Genomic DNA, 23,111 nt, shown 5'->3' on the forward strand with positions numbered 1-23,111 from the left:
GCTGGGTGTGAGGGTCATCAGAGGGGACCCAGCTAACCCCCAGCAAGTCCCTGGAACATGCAGCCCTCTGACGTGGAATCTCCCAGGTCCCTGGGGTCCGGGTGTGAGTCCAGGGGTGGAAATGGTGCTGGGCGAACAGCCGGTGCCCCAGCCACCCAGTCTGAAAGAAGTCCTTCCAGGCTCATAAATCTGCCCCATTCCCCTCAAGCTGACACCCAGCCCAGCCGCCTGCATGATCCAATATATTTCATTTACAAGCTGGTCTATTACCCGATTCACAACCGATCTGTCACCCTGAGGGATCAATGCGTTCACGGGGCGCCACATACATAACACCTGCTGTGTAATTGAATCCAGGCTCCCTGGCATCTCACTGCACTGTGCGCTCCCCTCAGGAGCCATTGCCACCCCCACCCCCAGCCTGGGGTGGAAGCACAGAGAAGGGGCCTCCCGGCCCCAGCTCACGGGAATGAAGTGTGATCTTAGGAGGCCTTCCATGGTCCTAAGTGAGCTGGGTCACTCCCATCCCTGGGGGTCCTTCCTTGCATTCTCTTTTGATCCCCACTGAGCAGGCCTCTGGGCCCCCTCTGCCAGTCTCCCAGGCCTGGGGTCTCATACCTACTCCCGTGACAGGCACTCACTCTCTGGCCCAGGGCCACATTCATCAAGTACATTCCTCAATGCTCCAATGTCAGCTGCTCAACACTTTTAGAGAAAGGTATTATCTTCCCATTTTATAGAGAAGGATGCTAAGGTTGAGAATGACTTTCCCAGGCTGGCATGTGAGAGCTGGATCTGAGCCTGTGCCAGGACCCCCGGCCGGGCCCTGACCACCTGCACTGAGATGACACTGACCCTCCTCCCCACGGGGTTAGCAGGCTGAGGGCCGAGCGAGCGTGGGCCCCCAGAGAAGTGAGACTGAGCTTTTCACAGGGCTTTGTGTGCGATGGGTGCGCCATCTCCCTCAGGGCGGCCTGTCTGGGGAGAGGGACCCCGGTGACTTGGCACGGGCCTGCCCCACACCCAGCTGTGGCCCTGCCGCGCTGGCCCACATGTCCAGCTGATTTCCTAGCCCAGGGGCTCCGCCACCCGACTGGTGGCAGCCCCAGTGAGGCCCGTGGCGGCAGGCTGCGCACCCTCCCCACCCGACCTTCCTGGAAGCTTGTGCAGCCGACCTCCCAGGGCCGAGCTCAGAGCGGCTCGCTCCTTCCCACCTGCTTCCTCGCTTCTCTGTTACTGATTCTCCTTTTCACAGACGTGGCTCCCTGATGGAAATGGCGTCCCACCTTCTGCAAGGATTCACATATCCCCAGAAGGGCAGGAAGTCCCCATCGTGTGAGAATTTCTCTGCAGGGGCAGTGCCGAATGGGGCTGTCGGGCTGGGTTTCCACGGGGACCTGATCTACAGGCACCTCCATTCCCAGGGCGGCCAAACAAACGGGCTCAAGGCACGGGGAGCCGTCCATCTCCCCAGCGCCAGGATGGCAGGGGTGGAGGGCGCACTGGGGCTGGGGGCTGGGGCTGGGCCCCCAGCCTTACCTCCGTGTCTGTCACAGGCAGGGGACTAGGCCCCGCTGCACAAGCAGGTGAGGGTCAGACAGCATCTGTCACCCGTGAAAGCCACGCAGCCGTCCCTCATCCACACCGCACATCACAGGTAAGAGACAGGCCTGGACAAGGAGGGAACTAAGTGCTCTGGGCTCCAGTCCGGCAGGCTGGGCCTGAGCTGGGACGCCCCCACGTCAGGCTCTGAGGACGGACACACACACACGCACACACACAGGCACACACAGCCACGTGCACACAGGGACACACCCAGAGGGTGCTGGCATGTTCAAGGGCATGGCCATGGGGTCATGGAGCTTCCCAGGTGGCTCAGTGGTAAAGACCCCACTGCCAACGCAGGTTCGATCCCTGGGTCCGGAAGATCCCTGGAGAAGAAAATGGCAATCCCCTCCAGTACTCTTGCCTGGAGAAGCCCATGGACAGAGGAGCCTGGCGGGCTACAGTCCATAGGGTCACAAAGAGTCAGACACGACTGTGTGACTAAGCATGGGGTGACGGCCTCTCAGGCACTGCTGGCCTCACCAGCAGGTCACCACCTGGCTGCCTGGGCACGTGGGAAGCTCCCTGCAGCGAGGGCAGGGTGCAGGTGTTCAGGCTCAGTCAACACACACAGGGTGTGTGAGGGGCTCTGGGAAGCCTCCCCCTGCCCCAGCAGCCCACCTGGCAGGTCCCAGGGAAGGCAGATGCAGGCGTCCCCAGGCAGGCAGTGGCCCAGTGGGAGAAGATCCAACCCCTGCTCCAGCGCTGCCCGGGGCTGGGGGGGCACTGGACAAGTTTACAGCCCACGTGGTCCCTCTGAGCTTTGAGGTCCCTCCTGGCAAGCAGGGCGGTTTGCCCACCTGCACCCCGAGCTGGCCCCAGGACAGGCCCCAGAGTGGATGGTCCCCCTGGAGCCCGTGACTGTGCATCAGGACTAGAAAGGAGGAGGCCGGGGACCGTGGGGGTGGAGAGGTGGGGAGAGAGGGCGCCTCTCACAGGTGGGGAAACTGAGCCCCAGAGGGGAACGGAGGTTTGTTCAGGAGCACCCAGCAGGAGCAAGGCCCTCGGAGATGGAGGGAAGGGGCGGGAGCGCCTTCCAGCTCCCAGGTGCCTCATCCTGAGCTCCCATCCTGGTGATGATGGGAGACGCCTTTTGATGGACGTTCCAGGCCCAGCCTGGGAGGTCTGAAAGGGACACAGGGCCGCGGGGCCAGAGCCCTGGGGGCCGGCAGCGCCCAGCACGGCCTGTGCCCGGAGCTGTCCATTATCCTTCCGCAGCTAAGGAGGAGGATCCCGAGGACAATTAGTCTCAGAATTACTGGCGGAGGAGAACGTTAAGAGGAAAATAAATTAAAAAGAAATCCATTCGAGCTCTAATTGTAATACAGTGTATCATAGTCAATTGAATCGCAAATACAAGCTAGTCCCTTGTCAATTGATTTCAGCAAGTAAACAATTTGGGTGTTTAAATTGGAAATTCACCGCGAAGGGAGTGGGATTTGGTTCAAGGAGAACTAAAACTTCAGCTCAAAGTTGGCTCTGGGTCTCCAGCACTGGTTGGCCTGGCGACTCTGCACTGGAGGGAGGGGACACGTTCCTGCCCTGCCTGCTGCTTGGGGGTTACCTCCTCGGGACGCCGTCCTAGCCCCCAACCAGAGCGCATGGCCACCTGCTCTGGGCCACCTTTGTTCCTAGGTACTTCCGCCTCTGCCCATGCTTCCCGCAGCAAGCTGGGGCTTCTCTGTCACATGGATGAATCCCCCTCCACACTAGGGGCTTCCAATGGGCAGGGGTCCTGGTTTACTTCCTCAGCCAAGCCCAGGTGAGAGGGCAGTGCTTGGACCATGCAGCTGTTGAGAGAATAAGTGGGTGAGTAATGGCTGAGGGGATGGATGGGTGGAAGAATGGATGGACAGATGGACAGGCAGGTAGATGGGTGAATGGATGGATAGGTGGATAGGTAGGTAGATGGATGGCTGGATGGATGGATGGGTAGATGGGTAGATGGATAGGTAGGTGGATGGATGGATGGGTGGATGGATAGGTGGATGGGTGGGTGGATGGATGGATAGCTGGATGGATGGGTGGGTGGGTGGGTGGAGGCAGAGTAGCTAGAGAGATGCGTGAACAGCTTAGCAAGACTGTTGGATGTTTCTGAGCTAATCAAGACAAGTGGCCACTTCGTTGAGAAGTGCCTTTCTTACTCTAGAGCCTTGCTTACTTCCAACCAAGAAACCATTTTCAGAGCAGAGCAATGCCTGTTGCCTAGAGGATTTACTGGTCTCCCAGTCACCCTGAAGCAGCTGGCCTTGAACACAATGAACAACCTCTGGACGACCCCTCCAGGAACAGTGCCTACGAGGAGGGGTGCAGCCCTGCAGAGCGGGGCATCTGCGGGAGCCTGTGAGGCCACGCCTCTCCAAGTTACCTCCCCCGCGGGGTCATACCATGTCCACCCCAGGGTCTGCCTGAGCTGGCACCAAGGAGGACTGTTCCCCTGGCGGTCTCAGCACTGGCTCTGCGTCAGTGAGGCTGACACGGCCACCTGTCCAGGGCCACTGAGTCAACAGGCTGAGGGGACATGGGAGCCGTGGCCAAGGGCGAGAGAGCTGAGGGTGGGGGCAGGGCGGAGCGGACGGAGCCCAGAGAGGCCCCGGAGCAGCGTGTGTTCCCATGGCGTCCACGGCAGCAGGCCCTCCTCGCTCTGACCAAGAGTGAAGTCACGGCACAGCGAGCAAAGATGGACGTGAAGGGGGCGGGGGCAGGCTGTACTTGCCAGAGACAGCCACGTTGCCACTCTTCCCAAGACGTGACGTCTCCCTCCCTCCCCATGAACCTGGGCGGGCTCAGCCTTGCTCACTGCAGTCCCAGCGATGCTGTGTGACTTCAGAGATAAGGTCTCAGACTAGGATGCCGTTTCTGCCAGGCTCTCCCTCTGGGGCTGCTCCCTGGGACCAGCGGCCAGCCACGCGGAAGCCCGGGCCACAGGGAACGGCCACATGCTGGCGTCAGGCCGGCAACCCCAGCTCGGACCCCAGTCAACAGCCGGCATTGACCGGTAGGCCTGTGGCTGAGCAAACCTGTGGGTGATTCCAAACCAGGACCGGAGACGAGCTGTCCCTGCAGGGCCCCGGCCTAACCGAGGGTCAGTGGCATTGTCAGGGGCTGTTTTGTTCCACGGTCATGGCAACTACTACGGACGCTTGCTGAGTCTCCCCACTCTGCTGTCTCTTTCATGAGTTCCCTCCCTGTGTTCCACTCCCCCCACCCCATCCCCGTATCGCTCAGGATGACTTAGAGGAGGCTGTGCTTCTTACTGAGTCTGTAAGCCGCAGGACGTGGCGATGGCTTCACGACAGCGCTAGAAAACCTCTGAGAGCAACAGTGGTGGACAGCCCCTCAGGGACAGGAAGGCTCTCTGTCTTCTGCTTTGCTGGAGTCTGCCTGAGTTGTGTCCTGTGAAGCGGAGGAGTTGCTGAGATGGCACGTGGTTGACAGTGTACACCCAGAGTGGAAGGGCTCCTTGGACGTGGCCCCCACCCAAGGCTGGTTCAGCCGGGGGCTCTTGCAGGTTTGCGGTTCAGGGTCCAAGGGACCCTGAAGTGCCGGGTCCGGATCCTGGACAGGGGGTCCCCACAGCAGGGTCCTCTCGGGCTTCTGCAGCAAGTAGAGAATAGGCAGGGCATGGCCAGCACAGGGTGGAGCCTGAGCCCCAGCCTTATGCAGGCCTGGCTCCCGTCACCCTCCCGCTGGAGGCTCTAACAGTCCCATTCTACAGACGGGAAACCGAGGCTCAGGGGAGGGAGCCATGAGTGCCCCTGGGATGTGACCGACGTTGAACAAACACCTCTCTTCCACCAACTCGGTGCTAAAGCCAGGTTCTTCCCAGCACTCACACGCTCCCCAAGAGGAAAGTTCAATGCAGCCAGCCTTTGGCCTCGCATGACTTGCGTCTGGCCTGGAGATATGGAGACTGGTTCCAAGTCTGGCTCTGCTGCCACGTGCTGTGGCACTTCAGGGAGCCTGGTCTCTCTCTGGGCCTTCCCAGGAGAGGAAGGGACAGAGTGGGGGTGCTCCCCCATCCAGCCGGCTCCGGGAGGGCACAGTGGGTACCGCCGGTCAGAGTGGCCCCAGCCCATTCTGTGCGGGCACCAGCTGGGCCCCCACTGGCCGGCCGCTCACTGTCTGCACCCACATGGCTGGCCTGGCTCTCGGCCTCCCTGCCGCTCCAGACAGCAGGAGCCCAAGGTCACCCTGACGTGTCACTCTCCAGCAGGGAGGCTCGGAGTCTGGCCAGGTGGTGGCCGCTGCCACCGCCAGTCCTGCCCCGGGCGCCCTCCTCCTGGCCCCGCGCTGCCCTTGGCCTGTCCACGCCAATGCCTCACCCCAGAACACCTGCTCCCCCAGGGTCAGCGAGCAGTGCCAGCGGGGTAGCAGGGGGTGCTGGGGTCCCGACAGCCCCTCCCGCACCCCCCCACCCTCCAGACTCTCCAAGGTCAGGCGGCCGAGAGCGAGCAGAGGCAGAGCTTGTGCAGGCAAGCTGGGGTCCCCCCTGCTCAGGCGGCCAGGCGGGGCGTGGGGGGACTGGCCAGCCGTCTCCTGCCCCTCCGCCCCCACGCTCAGACACGCCCCTCCCTGGGCTGCCCCGCCCCGAGCGCGTCCCCTCTGCCGCCCACTGACCTGCCCAGCAGAGCTGGGCTGTGCACTCACACGTGCCGCCCTCCTGGCGCCTGAAGGCCCGAGGCCTCGCACCTGTGGCCAGAGGTGTAAAATCCAATTTGCGGCCAACACCTCCTCCAGACACCCTGGGCCCGAGCAGCCAGCGGCCCCGCGGCTGCAAAGCTGAGGACGCGGCTGCCACCCAACCCGGGGTCTGCCCACCACCCTGCTCCCCAAGCCTGTCTTGCCACTGTGCCCACACCGCCACGAGGTCCTGTTTCCCAGGCCCTGGGGAAGAAAGTGTTGAGAAACACAGAGCTTCACAGGATCGTTCAACCTGAAGCTGTCTCTGGGGCAAAGCAGCCAGGGTCCAGAATGCTTCAGACCCTTTGCAACGGAAGATGGACTGCGGGGGTGGGGATAGGGGGTTGGAAAACGAGGGGCCGCTGAGCAGGAAGCAGCCTCCTGCATACCCTTCTGGAATTCTGAGGCCATGGACTCTGCCTGTCCTGGGGGCCTGGCATATGCAGCCCCCAGCCCACAAGGTCCTGAGCTCAATGGGGGCCTGAGAAGGGCAATGCTGAGTCCTGCAGTGAGAGACCGGGGTCTGCCTGCATCCCCTCCCCATGGCGGGCGGGGCCGTCTCCCACCCTCTCCTACCCACAGAGGCCAGGCACTCCCAGTGGCCTCTCTGGCTCTAGCCCCTCCTGTGTAGGAATGCCTCCCCCACGCCTCACTCCTGCAGAAGAGGGGGACCCACGGGCAGCCTGGGCTGGGCTCTTCCCACCCGGGTCTGCCTTCCCCATGCCCAGCCCCTGGCCAGGTGCCCGGAGGCAGAGAAGCTGTGACATCACTTCGGGAACTGGAGGGGCCATTGGGCTGCTTGGGGGAACAGGGTGGGGGGCTGCCCGCTAGTCCTCGGGGAGGATGGGGTGGCCACAGCCGGACTGGGCTCCCACGGGCGGTGGAGGCCCTCTACCATCTTGCATTTCCTGCCCACGCGGCCACCTCACCCAGGCACTCACACACTCATACACCCCCGCCACCCCTCCCACCCAGCGTAGCCCAGGCTCCACCTCTGGGGTCCCAGAGCCGGAAGCTGCTTCCCGCTGATGGATGACAGATGGGGACCCGTGGCCCTGTAGCTGGCTATGATGGCAGTTTATTGGGCGGCTCAGCCAGGGGACGGCAGAGAGGCAGGGGGTTGGCACGCGGCAGGCAGGTGCGAAGCTCTGTGGGTCCATGCAGGCCAGGCGACAGCATCAGCCTGCAACACAAGAGGCTCCATCAGCTCCTGGCGAGAAAGCCCGGCTCAGGTGCGGCAAGAGAAGGCGGGGAGGAGGCCTGGGAGCCAGTAGTGGGCGAGGGGTCCTGCCAGCTCCCAGGCCCAGGTCTCCCCAACACGCCAGCCTCCTGGGGGAGCCTAGGGCCTTCCCTTGGGCAGGGCTGTTGGAGCTGGGGTCCCTGTCCCTGTGCCCCTGAGGCAGGAGGCTGGGCAGTGAGTCACAAGTTGGCAAGGAGGGTGGGCCCTGACGACCAGCCTCCATTTCACAGGTGAGAAGGCAGAGGTCCCGGGAGGGGACCCGCCATGGCCGCGGTGCCGGCATGGACCCCCCCAGCCCAGATCAGGCTTCCATCCACAGACCTCACTGCCCTCCCTCCACCACTGTCCAGCCTGTCCTCACCCGCGAGTCTGGCCTGCCTGCCCTGCTCTCTCCTGCCTCCACAGCCACATGCCTGGAGCTGTCCTCGGTGCCTCCTGGCCCCCAGCCTCTCCCTTCCCGGGGCATCACAGCCAGCCGGCCCCTGCGGCCCCGAGGACCCCGCTGACCGCCCCTCCCCCACCTCTCCTGCAGCACCGTCCTCCTCAGAACCACAGGGGCTGCGGCCACACGCATCTGCACAGGCTGGGGGCCCCCGTACCACCCTGGGGCCACAAGCCAGCAGGTGAAGGGCCTCTTAAGGAGGCCCCAGAGCGCACTGTTGAAAATCACAGCCCGCCAGGGAGGGCGCTGGCCAGGCCCCTGCAGAGGCCCTGAGGAACGGGACGCCCCCTGCCCGGGCACCCCTTGCACATGGAGGTCTCCAGGCACGTGCCACTTCCCTCGCCTCCCCACAGCCCCTCTGCCCCAGCCAGGGCCCAGCAGCAAACCTGAGGACCATAAGGAGAACCACCGCTGGTCTGTGCTTCCCTCCCTGCTGGGCAGGCTTGCCCGCCCTTCTCCCAGAGGGTATGCTGAGTGCCAGGAAGGGGAGGGCAGGGAGGGGAGCAGCAGTCACTCCCCAATGCCCCCCCAGAGCCAGGCCCAAAGGGTGACCAACATTGGCGCCCTTCAGAGCTATACCTGTCTCAGCGCCCCCCCACAGAGAGCCCCTGGCACCTGCGTGCCTCCTCTGCGGCCTCACCCGCCTTCCTGTCCCCGTACCCCACCCCCGCTCCTGTCACCTCCTCCCCAGGGCGCCTCCCAGGAGGCCCTCTCAATGCTGGCTTCATGGGAGACCCCATCCCGAGAGCCGGCTGCAGGCCAGGGCCTCTAAGCTCCATCTCCTGGTTGGTAAAACGGGGCGACAGTCAGCTGGCACCCCCAAGCTGGCTTACCCCTTCCTGGAAGCCTGGGCACAGGCTCTGGCTGGCAGGATGGTGAAGAATCAGCAGCCCTCCGCCGATCCCCACCCCCGGGCCTATGCAGACCCCACCCAGCCCTCTGCAGGTGCGTCTCCACTTGCATGAATGGACTCAAGTGGGGGCCCGCACCCAGCACATAGCCCTCACCCCAAGCGCCCTGCCTGCCGCCCCGTGCTCTGCAGGCGGAGCCTCAGCCACACGGCTCTGACACAAGGCTGCAGAGGAGACCTTTGGATCTGAACAGATGAGACGCTGACGGGATCTGGAAGGGGCTGGGGGCGGGATGAGCCCCTGGCACTGGGATCTCCACCGGGCTGGGGGTCCGCGGGGCCTCCAGGGAGGGCACCCACAGGTCCACAGTGCGGAGACTGGCTCTCAGGGTGCTGGGGATGGAGGGGGCCGTCTTTCCGGGCTTCGCACAACCCACAGCCCTGCCCTGCACCCTCTTCCTGCCCCGGCCGACCTCCTCAGTTCCTGTCTCCTCGGAGTGGTGTCACCGCGGGGGCCATGAGGGCTTCACACACCCCCACCCCATCAAGACAGTGCCCGGTTCCAAACACCCCTGGGGTCTCAGACACCCTGGGCTGATTTAGACTCATAACCTGCACTGACCAACTTCCCCACTTCACCATCAACTTCACGCAGCAGACACACTGTGCCTGCCCCGTGCTTTCTCATCTCTTAAAAGCAGGGTCAGGGCCGGGTCTACAGCCAGGATCAGGTTCAGAGTCAGGTCCATCACATGACCAGAATGGGACCAGGGTCACGGCTCAGAGTGGGACCAAGGTCAGGGCTCAGAGTGTGACCAGTGTCAGGGCTCAGAGTGTGAGCAGGGTCAGGGTTTAGAGTGTCACCAGTGTTAGGAGTCAGAGTGTGAGCAGGGTCAGGGCTCAGTGCGGGACCAGGGTCAGGGCTCAGAGTGTGGCCTGGGTCAGGACTCAGAGTGTGACCAGGGTCAGGACTCAGGGTGTGACCAGGGTCAGGGCTCAGGGTGTGACCAGGGTCAGGGCTTAGAATGTGACCAGGGTCAGGGCTCAGGGTATGACCAGGGGCGGGAGTCAGTGTGTGACCAGGGGCAGGGCTCAGGGTATGACCAGGGGCAGGGCTCAGGGTGTGACCAGGGGCAGGGCTCAGGGTGTGACCAGGGGTAGGGCTCAGAGTGTGACCAGGGTCAGGGCTCAGGGTGTGACCAGGGTCAGGACTCAGGGTGTGACCAGGGTCAGGACTCAGGGTGTGACCAGGGGTAGGGCTCAGGGTGTGACCAGGGTCAGGGCTTAGAATGTGACCAAGGTCAGGGCTCAGGGTATGACCAGGGTCAGGGGTCAGTGTGTGACCAGGGGCAGGGCTCCGGGTGTGACCAGGGGCAGGGCTCCGGGTGTGACCAGGGTCAGGGCTCAGAGTGGGACCAGGGGCAGGACTCAGAGCATGAGTAAGCTGCCCGAGGGTCTGTCTGGAGCACCGTCCTTTGACTGCCTGGAGCTCAGATCACCTCTGAGCTCCCAGGGCTTGGGGTGATGGCGAGAGGCCTTCTCGAGGTGCAGGCACCACAGAGGCTGGCCTTGGCTCCCAGCCCTCAGGTCACTGTCAACGTCCCTCAGATGAGTCATTTCTCATCCACTCACCACTCTGCCAGTGGTGTGCCCACCCCCTTGGTGACAGGCAACTTCAGCTGCCATGGGGACCCAGGCCCAGACCCCTGGGCATCCTCCTCCACTGCTGGGCCTGATGCCAGTCTCGTGTGCCCGCTGGCCGACTGATAGGCCCCGGGACTGGCACACTGACCATCGCCCCCTGGATTGAGGCTGCATGTGGGTTAGCCCTGCCCTGGGAGGCAGAGTTCAGGGGCTGAGCAGGAGAGCACCCAGCAGAGATAGTCTGCTGGTCCTCCCTGGTGACACTTTCTGAATAGCTTATTAGAAATTAATATTTAATTATCTTCTGTGGATTTAGCTTAATTATTCAATTTATTATTGCAATTACTGAGAAGTACCCAGAAGCAAAACTGCTTGCTTTGAGCAGGGAAACAGTCGGGGGGCGGGGTAGGGCGTCCTTGCAAAGCGCAGCTGACCCTCAGAATGCTTATTTCGTAGAAGTTGGCCCAGGGGCTCCCCCTGGCCCCTGAAGTCCTCGTTCTGCAACGAAGCCCTCTCTGCTCTGTCAGGCCTGGCAGCTCCCTTCCACGTGCCTGCTCTGCAAGTGGGGCCTGGAGCCCTACTCTCAGGGGGTCTCCGAGGGCAGGACCCCACCAGCCGCCTCCTGCGTGGCTCTGGAGAAGCAAGGGGAGGAAAGAGGCCAGGCCCTCACCCACCCCGCTGGACTGATTGACAGTGAGAGTGCAGCCCCGTGTCGGGGTGGTGACTGTTCCCCCTCACGGGTCTGACACCAAAGCTGCATGCAGCTGGGGACCTGCCCCCGGCCCCAGGTGGAGACGGCGGGTGGGATCCAAACCCAGGGCCATGCCACCACACGGACGCCCTCTCGCCCGACCCTTGGCCTCCTGCCGCCCGGTGAGTGGGATCATGACAGTGGACACAGGACTGGATGGCCCAGTGGCCTGACCCCGAGGTCAAGGTGGGCATGGGGGATAGGGGTGGCACCGGGCTTCGCCTTCCCCCTGCTCAGAGGGGCCCCAGCTGGCATCATCAGGTACCCCCGCTCCCGTCCTGATGTCGCTGAGAGCCCAGGGCTCTGGCACAGCCTGGGATTCTGTGTGTCCAGTGATCACTCCAGGGACAGTGTGACCCTGGACAGGTGCGGCCCCAGAGCCAGGAATCACAGAACCAAATCTGAGGCCAATGCCAGCTGGGGGAGGGAAGGGGTACAGTGAGGGCGGGGGCTGCCCCAGGTACATGGAGGGCCACGGCCACCTCTCCAGGAGCTGGGCACACAGACCTCAAGCGCCCCTGCACCCCCATGATGGGAACAAAGGCCTGGAGCTTGGGTCTGAACGAGGTTCCCAGCCTGGGTTACAGGAGTCATTGGGGAACCCGAACTCCTGCTTCTTGGTCAGACAGTTTGGCGGCCAGCTCGCAGGAGAGGAAGCCTGCTCGTCCCCATGGCTCCAGCTGCAGGGCCCAGGCTGGGACTCGAATGGCTCCAGGCCATTCCACCTCGCCCCCGCCCAGCAGCTGGTGAACGCCACACAGTCCATCAGCCCCTCCTGTCTTCTCACTTCTGTGCGGCCACCGGCACTGTGGTGCTTTTGTTCTTTTCCACCTTTGTCCTGGTGGAGGGCATTCCCACTGGCAGGCTGGGCCAGGCCCTCCTCAGGTGGCCATCTGTCCAGCCTGGGGGTGCCAAGGGGTGGGGCCATCACATGCAACGGGAAGGGGGCCTACTGGAAGCAAACATTGCTCCTGACAAGCGGCCCCAGGAAGCCTGGGGGCCTCCTGAGTGCGGCCTGGCCTGGCTTTTGCTACCGTGCTCCACCCACAGTGACCCCAGGCCTTCCTGTCCCTGCTCTCAGCCCCCAGTGCTCACCTCCTTGTTTGATGGAGAAGCCCATACCGATCTCTCAAGAACCACTTCCTCCAGGAAGCCCTCCCTGCAGAGCTGAGCCCCTTCCGGCTTCCACTATGCTCCTGACAGGTCAGCGCCTCAGGGGCCTGCCTCTTCCCTGGCTGTGCGCTGCTGGGGCAGTGCTGGGTCTGCTTCCCACCGGGAGGGGCGGGGATGTTCACTGAATCCGACGGAGGCATCGCCGACCTCTGGGCTGCTCGGACTTGTGCCCATGCGTCCTGCCTGAGGTGACTGGGAGGATAAGGCCCAGCCCTGCAGGCTGGAGGGCCACGCAGGAACATCAGAGAGAAAGGCCCACTGAGTCCCATCTCCACGAACGAGAGCAGGCTCGTGACAACAGCATCACCATTGTGACAGTGACGGCGTGGTGAGGAAACAGCCTGTCACGGAGGGCGGGACTCCTCTGGGCCGGACACCCGGCGGCCTTCACCGCTGGTGCCCACGGTCACTGCAGAGGCAGCATGGACGCCCCTTCGTAGATCGGGGCCATGATGGGGGCCACAGCCCCTCCCCCTCCTCCCGCTGCCCCCAGCCTCGCCCAGGGGTCTCTGCCCATCTGCCTGCTGACCGGGGGCTCCGGGAGGCGGGCCCTGGGACCCTGGGGGAGATTTTCATGCATAAACACCCAGGGAGCCACGTGACCTTCAGGGAGCCCTCCCAGCGCCCCTGGCAGGCACACTTACCGGCTGAGGCAGGGCGGGCAGGGCTGCCCAGTGTCACCAGACTGCAGGTGACCAGGCCACCAGGCCTTTCACAGGCTCAGCCTGGAGAGGTCATCTGAGCCACCTTCATGAGCACGCCCTGAGGACGGCACCACGGACCACCCAGGCCGCGTGGACGACCCGCAGACCTCAGGGTTGCTCAGACCCGAGCTGGAGCCTGGCCCCACCTTCCTGCTCTGTGATCCTGGACAGCCACTTGGCCTTCTGGGCAGCATTTTCCTGGCACTCAAACCCAGAAGGCTCGCCCCTGTGTGCTGACCCCTTCCAGCTAAGTCCCTTGGCCTCTCCATGTGTCAGTTTTCTCATCTGAAAAATGGGGACACACCAGCGCCTCCTTCATGGGGCTGTGGTGAGGAGTAAGTGAGGTTCTCCCATGCAAAGCTCCTGTTGATGGAGCACAGGCACCTCCTGCCCACCCGGACGCCACGCTCCGTCCACCACCACAGCCTCTGGGGAGGGGAAGCGGGCAGCTCAAGGGGGATCTGTCCCTCCCTCCTGACCTCACTCATGTGCATACACCTGCATACACACATGTGCACACACAGATATACACATGTTTGCACACAGACACATATGCACAAACAGAGATGCACACGCACACACAAGAAACACATGCACACACAGACACACATGCACACACAGATACACTTGCACACAGAGACACACATGCACACACAGAGACGCACATGCACACACAGAGACACACATGCACACAGAGAGACACACATGCACACACAGAGACGCACATGCACACAGACACATGCACACAGAGAGACACACATGCACAGAGACATACATGTACACACAGAGACACATGCACACAGAGAGACACACATGTACATACAGAGACACATGCACACACATGCAGACACACATGCATGCACATACACAGATACACATGTGTACACAGAGACATGCATGCACACAGAGATACAGACACACATGTACACAGAGACAAACATGCACACACAGACAAACATGCACAGAGACACACATGCACGCACCCACACATGTACACAGACACACATGCACATAGACATGCACACACATGTACACAGACACACATGCACACAGAGACACGTGCACACATGCACACATGTACACAGACACACATGCACACAAAGACACATGCACAAATGCACGTATGTACACACACATGCACACGCAGAGACACATGCACACGTGCGTATGTACACAGAAACACAGAGAGACACATGCACACGTGCACGCATGTACACAGACACACATGTACACACAGAGACGCACATGCGCACACACAGACACACAGGCAGACACACATGCAGATGCACACAGAAACACACACAACACTCATGCAGACACAAGCGCGCATGCACACACAGCTGCAGGTGCACACGCGCACAGAGGAGCCTGGAGATGAAGACCCTACCACTCACTTCCCAAATGGAAATCAATGGCTTCGAGGTCGATATTTCACAGCTTTCAGAAAACATTAAAAACATGATTTGCTATGAGCCTCCGTTGAGCCCCTTAAATTTTTGTGCTCGTGAAAAATGCTTCATGGAATGTTGCCCAGTTACTGGAATTTCCCATTTGCTGAGGCCCAGGCTTGTGACCCCAGTGGGAGCAGGCGAGGACAAGCCCCTGCTTGCCCTGAGCCCCCATGCCCTCCTCCAGCAGCTCCCCCATCCTGCACCAGGCCTTGGGACCCAGAGAGCCCACACCCAACAGGGACACACAGACAGGTCCATAGCGAACACAGTTAAACGTGAAAAGGGATCCTGAGGGTGCAGGCGCTGAAGTTGTGGGTGCCCAGGAGAAGAGAGGTTTGCGGAAGCCCCCCAGATCCAAGGACTCAACTCCTTCTACCGGTTTCACTAGTTCCTTCCCCTTAAGAGGCACGAGACCTGGGCAATCCTGCTGCCAGACAGTTGTGCTGGGCACTGGGAAACCAGTCCCCCTGCAGCCTGACACCCTGCCCCGCATCCCGAGAAATCACAGGGGTACATGCCCGGGCCCTGGGCCCTGCTGGGGACCCAGAGTCACCATAGCTTCCTCTGCCCAGCTTCCGGGATCGCGTCCCTGAAAACCAAGGTTACCCCAAACCTTCATCTCTCAGATCTGCTCAAAGCAACTGGGCCTGGAGGTACTTCTGGAAACAGCACTTTCCAGAAAGGCAAGGGGGTTGGATATGAGATGAGGAGCTGGGGCCAGGAGCTGGGCTTGACCAGGACAGGCACCCTTGCTTCTGCTCTTGTGTCATCCGAGGTTCCTACCAGAGCTAAGGAGGCCCGACCCAGAGCACAGACTTGGTCCACATCCTGGTCACACTCTGAGCCCTGACCCCGGTCACACTCTGAGCCCTGACCCCGGTCACACTCTGAGACCTGGCCCCAGTCACACCCTGAGCCCTGACCCCAGTCACACCCTGAGCACTGACCCCGGTCACACTCTGAGCCCTGACCCAGGTCACACTCTGAGCCCTGACCCTGGTCACACTCTGAGACCTGAGCCTGATCCCACTCTGAGCCCTGACCCTGGTCACACTCTGAGCCTTGACCCTGGTCCTGGACAAGCCCTCATGCTTCTGTAAATTGAGTGCAGGGGCTCACAGGTGAGCGAGCCTGGCTGAGCTAGGTAGGGGGTCCTTCCACTTTGGAGAGCTCCAGGTCCTGACCTGCCCCACCCACACACCCCCAAGTCCCAGCCCCTGTAAGGACCAGGCGGAGATGGGCCTGTAAACCTCGGCAGCTGGGAAGAACTGAGCTCCGGGAGTCGGCAGGGGTCCTTGGGGGGTGGCCTGGACAGTGGAGGCAGGGGTGATGTAGGGCCACACCCCCTCCTTGGGAGGCCCCTGGAGGGCAGGGCTTCGCCCAACACACAAACACAGAAATGGGCACGTGAGGCTGCGGGTGTCAGGGAGCCCCTCCTTCAAGGCCTGTTTTTTCTGCAGAAGTAATAACCCCCTGCATTTGAATAGAGCCTTTTCCTCCCTCAAAGCACTGCTTATATTTAGCCATTATTTGCCTTTGTCCTCAGAGCAACTCAGCAGCAAGAGAGAGGCAGACGGCAGCCCCACGGCTCTGCAGAAGCCGAGCCCAGAGCAGGTGGACCTCCAGGTCCCGGGTCCCTGCCGCCTGGCCTGCAGGTCACAGAGGACGCCTGAGAGCAGCGGGCTGGGGTCTATCCTGGCTTGGTGATGCGCCAGAGATGAGGTGTCCCTACAGGGATGGGCTCAGGGCTCCCCTGGTCCCATGGTGCCCAGGGACACCCACACCCCCAGACCCCCGCCCAGGTGGCTTGGAGCCTGACTCCCAGGTTGTCCTACCAGAGTCTGAGCTGCCCCAGCCCCAGGCCCTCCCCACTGTTCATCTGTGAGCTGCTAGGAGCTGGAGACCCCTCCTGCCCCCTGAGCCCACGGGCCACTAAGGGGCTACTGGCCAGCCGTGTGGCCTGGGTCTCAGCCTTGCCTTCCGTCTTCCCAGGGGATGGGCACGGCTGTGGTCAGGCCGCTCCAGCCAGGGAGCTCACTGGAGGTGGATCAGCTATTCCCATGGGGTCTGTGCGCCTGGCCCGAGGACGCATCCTTGGGTTCCCTCTCACAGTGGACCACGTTCAGGGTGCAGCGTTGCCTGGCCCTGGGGCAGGGTCACAGCTGGGTGTGCAGGGGAGGGTGGGGTGGGAGGGGAAGTGGGAGGGCTGGGCAGCCCTCAGAGCAAAGGAGGGTGGTAGAGAAACCCAAAGGAGTGGAGAAGCGGCTGGAGGGAGGCCCCTCCCCGCTGGTCCCTCAGCACTGGGTACTATCCCCACCCAGGGCCCAGGAGTGTGGGAGGCCCTGTCATCATGGCCCATCACCTTCAGTGATGGAGCCCAGGTTGGGACATGGTAGTGCCCTGCGTACGACCGTGGGCCTCAGTCTCCCCTGCTGGATGACCGTCCCACCATTGTGAACAGAATGACCCAAGTAGCAGGCATGTCGCCCCCAAGGGTGACACCCAGAGCTCTATCTATGCCCTGGGCTGCCGTCACAGATGACCACAGATGGGGTGGGGTGGTCTCCCAGCTCTGGAGGCCAGGACCCAAAATCAAGGGCCAGCAGGGCCTTAGGCCCTCCGAAGCTGCCTGACTCTGCTCACCACTGTCCCAGGGGACTAGTCAGTCATGACCTTCTGGAAGTCAGTGCTTACACAGGGGTCTTCAGGAGAGCCTGCCCTGGGCTGTGAGCTCCAGGCACATGGGCTCCCCTTGGCCTTGTTCACCACTGGTCAGCAGGGCCCAGCCATGGCTGACACATTGGAGGATGAATGGATGGATAAGTGGACAGGTGGGTGGATCAGGGGTGGGGAGCTGAGTGGACCGGTGAGTGGTGGGCGGTGGGTGGATAGATGAATGGATGGGGATGGGTAAAAGGAGATCAGATGGGTGGTGTTGGGGCAGGGATGGCACCTACCCGGGGCAGCATCACTTTTGGACAGAGGTGGCGATGATGAGGACGATGACCAGCAAGACGGTGACGCCAGCCGCCAGGAGGAAGCACTTGACCTTGCGTCTCCAGAGCTGGACAGAGAGACAGAGGCTGCTGTCATGTGTTGGGTGCCTGGCCTCCCATCCTAGGGGACACTGGGCCTGTGACTGTAGGGGGCTGGGCCCACCCGAGGCCAAGGCCCACACAGACCTTGTCCCTTGCAGGGGGCTCTGCCCTCAGATGGCACATATTCATCCAAGAACTGCTCTGGGCTGGCCCTGGTCCCAGGCCCACAGGAAAGGAGGCAGGAGAGCCAGTGAGATGCCTGCAGCTCCAGAGGCAGCCAGGCCTACGAGTGGCTCCTGGTTTGCCCTCCTCCTTAGCCACATCCCTTCCTGGGACCTTGGATTCTTCTGGAAGTATAAGATGATGCCATGGACTCCAGGAGACACTTGGAAGACTTAATTAGATGATGCAGGGAAAGTACACCCCATGGAGTCTGACAAATGCCAGCCATGAAGTCCTCCCTAGACACTTTTCTTATTCCTGTATGTTGTTGTGGTCACTATAAATTTACAACTTGCAGGCCCACCATCAAAGGCCTCAGGGTGGGAAGACACACAGATCGGTGCCGGAGAACTTATCAGGGAGGGTTCTAACTCTCCAGGTCCTGAGTGCAGGGGTATGACTCCCCAGGCACGCCAGCCAGTTGGAGGTAAGGGACCAAGGTGGAACCTGGGCAAAGCGAGAGCTTAGAATAGCCTGGGTGGTCACCAAGCAGTTCAAGAGGGTTAGTGACAAGGCCTCTAACTTCACAAGAGTTAGTGACTTAGGAAGTAACTAGGAGGATGGGGAGGAGAAGGAAGACCGATCCCTGGAAGGACAAAGGCCTCAAGCAGAAGGGGAATCTGAGAGGATGTGGGCAAGACCAGGAGGGGAAACCTCAGAACCTGGCTGTGACGGGATACTCAAGAGAAGGGAAAGAGGTCAAGGATGCATCCCCCGACAGCTCACCTGAGTCATCAAGCGGATGCTGGGGCTGGCCCTGCATTCATCCAGTCATTACTGCGCTCCTTCCACTCTTCCATCCATCACTCATCCATTCGTTCCACTGACCCACCTGCCTGCCAGTCCACACACCCATCCCTTCAGCTGCTCATCCACTCATCCATCCCCGCACGCATCCACCCCTCCAGTAACGTGATCACACACACGCACACCCAACAATCCATCCACCTTTCTGCCCTTCCACTCTCTTAAGGTGGCTCTGGTCTCTAAAGTGGACGTTACAGTGGAGCATTGCCTCAGCCATGGGGAAGGGAAGAGCCTGGCAGGGACAGGGTAGGCGGGGCCCCGGGGTAGGCGGGACTGAACGCTGGCTCAGGGCGGTGTCTCAGGTCTGCTGGGTGACAGACGGATGGCCAACCCCCATCTTCACTGCCTCAGTGTTACTCCAGCGTGAAGACCCCTATCATCAGAACAGCCCTGCCCCCCAGGCCTGCGGATAAGTACTGTCACGCCATGTCCTGGGCCAGGCCTCAGCTCAGAGGGGTTAAGTGGCCTGCCCCGGACTCAAGATGGTGTGGTGCTTATCTGAGGTTCAGGCCTCTCTGCCCTGCTCCCAGCTTTCATAAGTCACACTGCTGCCCTGGCATGCCAGCTGTGTGTGGGGCGGGGGGGCAGAGTGACTCAGACACAGCCTTCAGGGAGCCCACAGATGGGGGTGGAGGAGGTTAGAAACCCACAGCCCTCCTGGCAGGGAGGGCTCCGAGGGAAAGGGTCTCCAAGCCAGGGCCCCTGCAGGACCCTGGACAGCGCCCATTGTCTGTGTGCAGCAGGACAGCCCCCCTTTTGAAGCCTTGTGAGTGCCCAGCGTCCCCCTCAGGCTGCCTGGACTCAGCCCCTCCCCGACACTGACCAGCGGGTCCTGTCAACGCATCTGCAGACAGACAGCCACCAGCTCACGAGCTGCAGTCAGGATTCCAACCCGGCGCCCATGGCAGGCCTGCATGTATGCTCCACCCCCGCTCCACAGAAGGGCCGACGGGCCCTGTGAGCTCTCAGCGCCTCTCTCATACCCGGGCCCCCACACGAGCACCGATGGGGACCGTCTGCAGGAATCTGGACGCCCGTGAGAAACAGCTGCCGGGGTCGGGCAGGGTTGGCTTCCACGACCTGTGTGGCTGGGACACACTGCCCGCCTCCCAGGCTCCAGGCAGTCACAGCAGGCCGCTGTCCCAGCTCTCCCATCCATGTGACCCAGGCACAGCCCAGCTGGGACCAGCCTGGCCTCATGCTTGCCACCGGCATGAGGAGTGTCTGTGCCTGGCCCAGCCTGGATCAGCCTTCCCGGGACCCTCAGGCTGACCTCAAGCTGGACAGCAGCTTAGCGCCTGTGTGGGAACGATCTATGCCAGGCCCGTGCCTCCCTGGTCTCCCTTTGTCCACCCTCCACACCTCACCGCCAGGTTGAACAGAGCAGGGCAAGGGAGGCAGTGGAGCTGGGAGCCACAACAGCAGCCCAGGGACCTGGCTAGAGGGAGAGTGGCCCCAAGAGCAGCAGGACAGGTCACCGGGGCGGGGAACAGGGGTGGCAGACAGCATTCCCAGGCCCTGCCAGCCCTGCCAGCCTCCACCAGGCCCGCCCCTTCTTGTTCTTCCTCTCCCGGCAGTGAACACGCTGGGCCTCTCCTCCGACTTCAAGGGGAAGAGGTAGGTGGGCGATGACAGGTGGGCCGGGGGCCGCCAGATGCTCAGGTAAGGAGAGATGGAGGAGCAGAGGCAGGCTTTGATGAAATGCTCTGCAGTCCCGGCCCCTGGAGCCTCTCCCATGGCACAAGGCAGAACCCCGCCACCCCCCAGCCTCTGCTCAGCCCCAGGTACCTGCACCCTTGTCCGCAGGGATGAAGGCAGCTTCCGTGGGGCTGGGCTGGGCCAGGGACAGAGGCCACACTGGGCTCCCCCAAGAGCAGCCGGTGAGATGAGAGCCCCTCCCAGAGCTCCAGGGAGCAGGTAGCCGCCCTGGACCACCTCGACTGATAGGCTGACCTTTCCGGCTCCCAAAAGAAGTGTCCTGACCGCATCCATGACCTTCCAGTAAAGCGTGGAGATGTCCTTAAGGAGGCATGATGAGATTTCCTGTTAACACCACTGCGTCTGACAAGGGAGACGGGCCTGGAAGGGCCCCTCGAGGTGCTAAGAACTGGTGCACCTTCACTGCATGGAACTAGAGCCATTTTTAAAGACAGGAGGAGCCCAGGGACCCAGGCAGAGGCTGTGGGAAAGATAATAGGGGCCTAGGACCCCCGAGCCCCTACTCTCCAAGCTGGGGGTGGCACCCTCATCCACACAAAGCTCTCATGACCCCACACTGCAGGCACCGCCCTGGCCCCCTGCTGCGGGGATGCCAGGACACAGACCTGGGAGGCCCAGGGTTACAGGCTGAGCTGAGTTCCCGAGAGAGACGCTGAATCTTACCCAGGACCTCAGAGTGGGGCCTGAACAGGAGACGGGCTTTCATGGAGGCCACTGGATTAGAGCAGGGTCATCCAACCAGCTCCACAGGGAGAAGGCCGTGTGAATACGCAGACGGCCATCTGCAGCCCAAGAGGGAGGGCTGGAGCAGAGTCCCCCTCCGGCAGCAGAAGCAGCCGGCCATGCCGACATCCTGATCTTGCACTTCCGGTCTCCGGAGTCTCGAGACTGTAAATGTCCACTGTTTCCACCGCCCATCTGTAGGGTCAGTTATGGCAGCCTGCACTGACCACAGGCCAGGCCCTGACCCAGCTCCTCCACCGACCCTGGGGAGCAGCTGCACCCCAAGTACCAGAGGCCTTCAGACAAAGAGCTCGTGGGTCCAGCAGCATCTTGGGCCTCATCCAGGCCCACCTTGGGCACCCCACAAGAGCACCTCCACCCTGCTCACCGATTCCCTTGCCGCCCTGGGCACCCTAGGGCCCTGTTCCTGCCCCACCAGGAGCCGGGCCCAGGACGTGGGGGTCAGAGGCCATCACGTCCTACAGAGAAGGGGGTGGCCTCAACAAGGATGCGCGGAGGGCTACAGACACCTCCGGAGGTGGAGAGCTCTGCACTGGGCACGTCCAGGCAGCCAGGACCAGAGGTCACCATCTGCAGCAAGGGTGGTGGGCTGCCCGGAGCCCCCGTCCTTTGTCTGGGGCCTGTTCCCATGACGCAGTTGCGAGGCCCCTGGAGAACAGGCTCCACACAGAGGCTCCCAAGACAAAGCAGCCCCTTCCTGGTGGCCACTGCCTCAGTCCCCTCGGAGAGGTGCTGGGTCCTACAAGCTGACAACGACCCTCAGGACAGCCCTGCAAGGGGGCCAAGCACACCCATTTCAGAGGTGCAAACACTGAGGCTTGGGAAGTGCAGCTCGCCCACGTCCTTCAGTAGTGGTTGGGGACAGAGCTGCCCATGGACCACAGGAGGGAAGAAGCAGGAGAGCATGCTATGGGGACAGGACATGTGAGGTTGGTAGGGGGACCCCTGCCCTGCCTCCCTGCCCAGGAGGGGTCTCCCGCCGGCCCCTGCCTGGCTCCCCACACCCCAGGTGCCCCGGCTGTCAGCGTCAGCTGATTAATCACTCTTAAACGGCAGCCCCACGCTGAAGGAGTCTGATGGGGGCTGGCAGCGGGGAGCCAATTAACCTGAATTACGCTCTTGATTGGGGTCCAATTAGTGTTGGCCGCGTGGGGTCAGAAGCAGTCCTGGTGCAGTAATTGTTGAATTAGTTCCCTGGCTGGGGAGGGCTCCACCTCCCCGCTCCGGCCCGGGACACCGGCTGGCTTCCCGAGGCTTCAGTGAGGCTGTGGCTTCCTCCCCGCACCCCGCCCTGGCCTGGCCTGGCCCGGCCCACCACCCCCCCCGCCTCCCCGTGGGAGGGGGTGGCCACAGGACGGTCTGGGAAAGGGGCTTGCTGAGACAACCCCCCTCCACAAGGCCTTCCTATGCATCCCTCCCTCGGCAGCAGTTCACTCAGAGAACAAGGCAACTCTCTGTTTAAAACCCACCTCCAGCATCACCACCTCCAGGATGCCCGCCTAGGTGCTCCCTGGCTGCACCAGGAGCTGTCTCTGGGGTCCCCGGCCCTCTGCTCAAATCTTGCCTCCTTCCGGCTACAGCTGTTAAAGGTGACCACGACCCTAGGATGGTTGCTGCCCCAAGGTTGGCAGAACTCAGCGGAAGCAGGATGAGCAAGAGGAACAGACCAGTCACCCCAGCCTCAGGCTCCAGGGACAGGCTCTGCTGACACACCCTCAGGCCACCACAGGCTCATGTCCACGGTGAGGGAAAGTGGACACTGGTCGGTCGGTCCAGTGGGCTCACAGAGCTGCTGCCCTCTGCCTGCCCCGAGTGTGCAGTTCAGGAAAGACAGCGAGGGTGAGGCGGCCCGGCCTGAGCAGGGCAAGGGGAGGACCCCAGGGGCTGTGGAGGGGTGTGGCCCTGGACAAGCAGGGCCCCCGAGGAGGGGAGGGCACTGACTTGGAGCCCCGAGGCCTCCAGGCCCCTCCCCACCCACAGGGATCAGGCTGCTGTCTAGAGGAATCCTCTGAGTGCCTGGGTCTGGGGCTCCAGGCCC

General features: G+C 62.2%; 1 protein-coding gene across 2 annotated transcripts in view; it reads right to left on the reverse strand.

Annotated features, from left to right (window-relative positions):
• Positions 1–7,350: 7,350 nt before the first annotated feature.
• TSNARE1 (t-SNARE domain containing 1) overlaps positions 7,351–23,111 on the reverse strand; it is a 113,779-nt gene continuing 98,018 nt past the window's right edge. For both annotated transcript variants that reach the window (XM_088844483.1, XM_055432700.2), the window contains 2 exons: positions 17,501–17,607; positions 7,351–7,471 (listed from right to left, as the gene is read on the reverse strand). In XM_088844483.1, the coding sequence (XP_088700609.1) occupies positions 17,512–17,607 (96 nt within the window). In that variant the 3' untranslated portion in view covers positions 7,351–7,471; positions 17,501–17,511. The remainder of the gene's footprint in view (positions 7,472–17,500; positions 17,608–23,111) is intronic.

The sequence above is a fragment of the Moschus berezovskii genome, chromosome 16 (genome assembly GCF_049115385.1).
Source record: "Moschus berezovskii isolate FMDL1 chromosome 16, NW_MosBer_1.0, whole genome shotgun sequence".
Lineage (NCBI taxonomy): Eukaryota > Metazoa > Chordata > Mammalia > Artiodactyla > Moschidae > Moschus > Moschus berezovskii.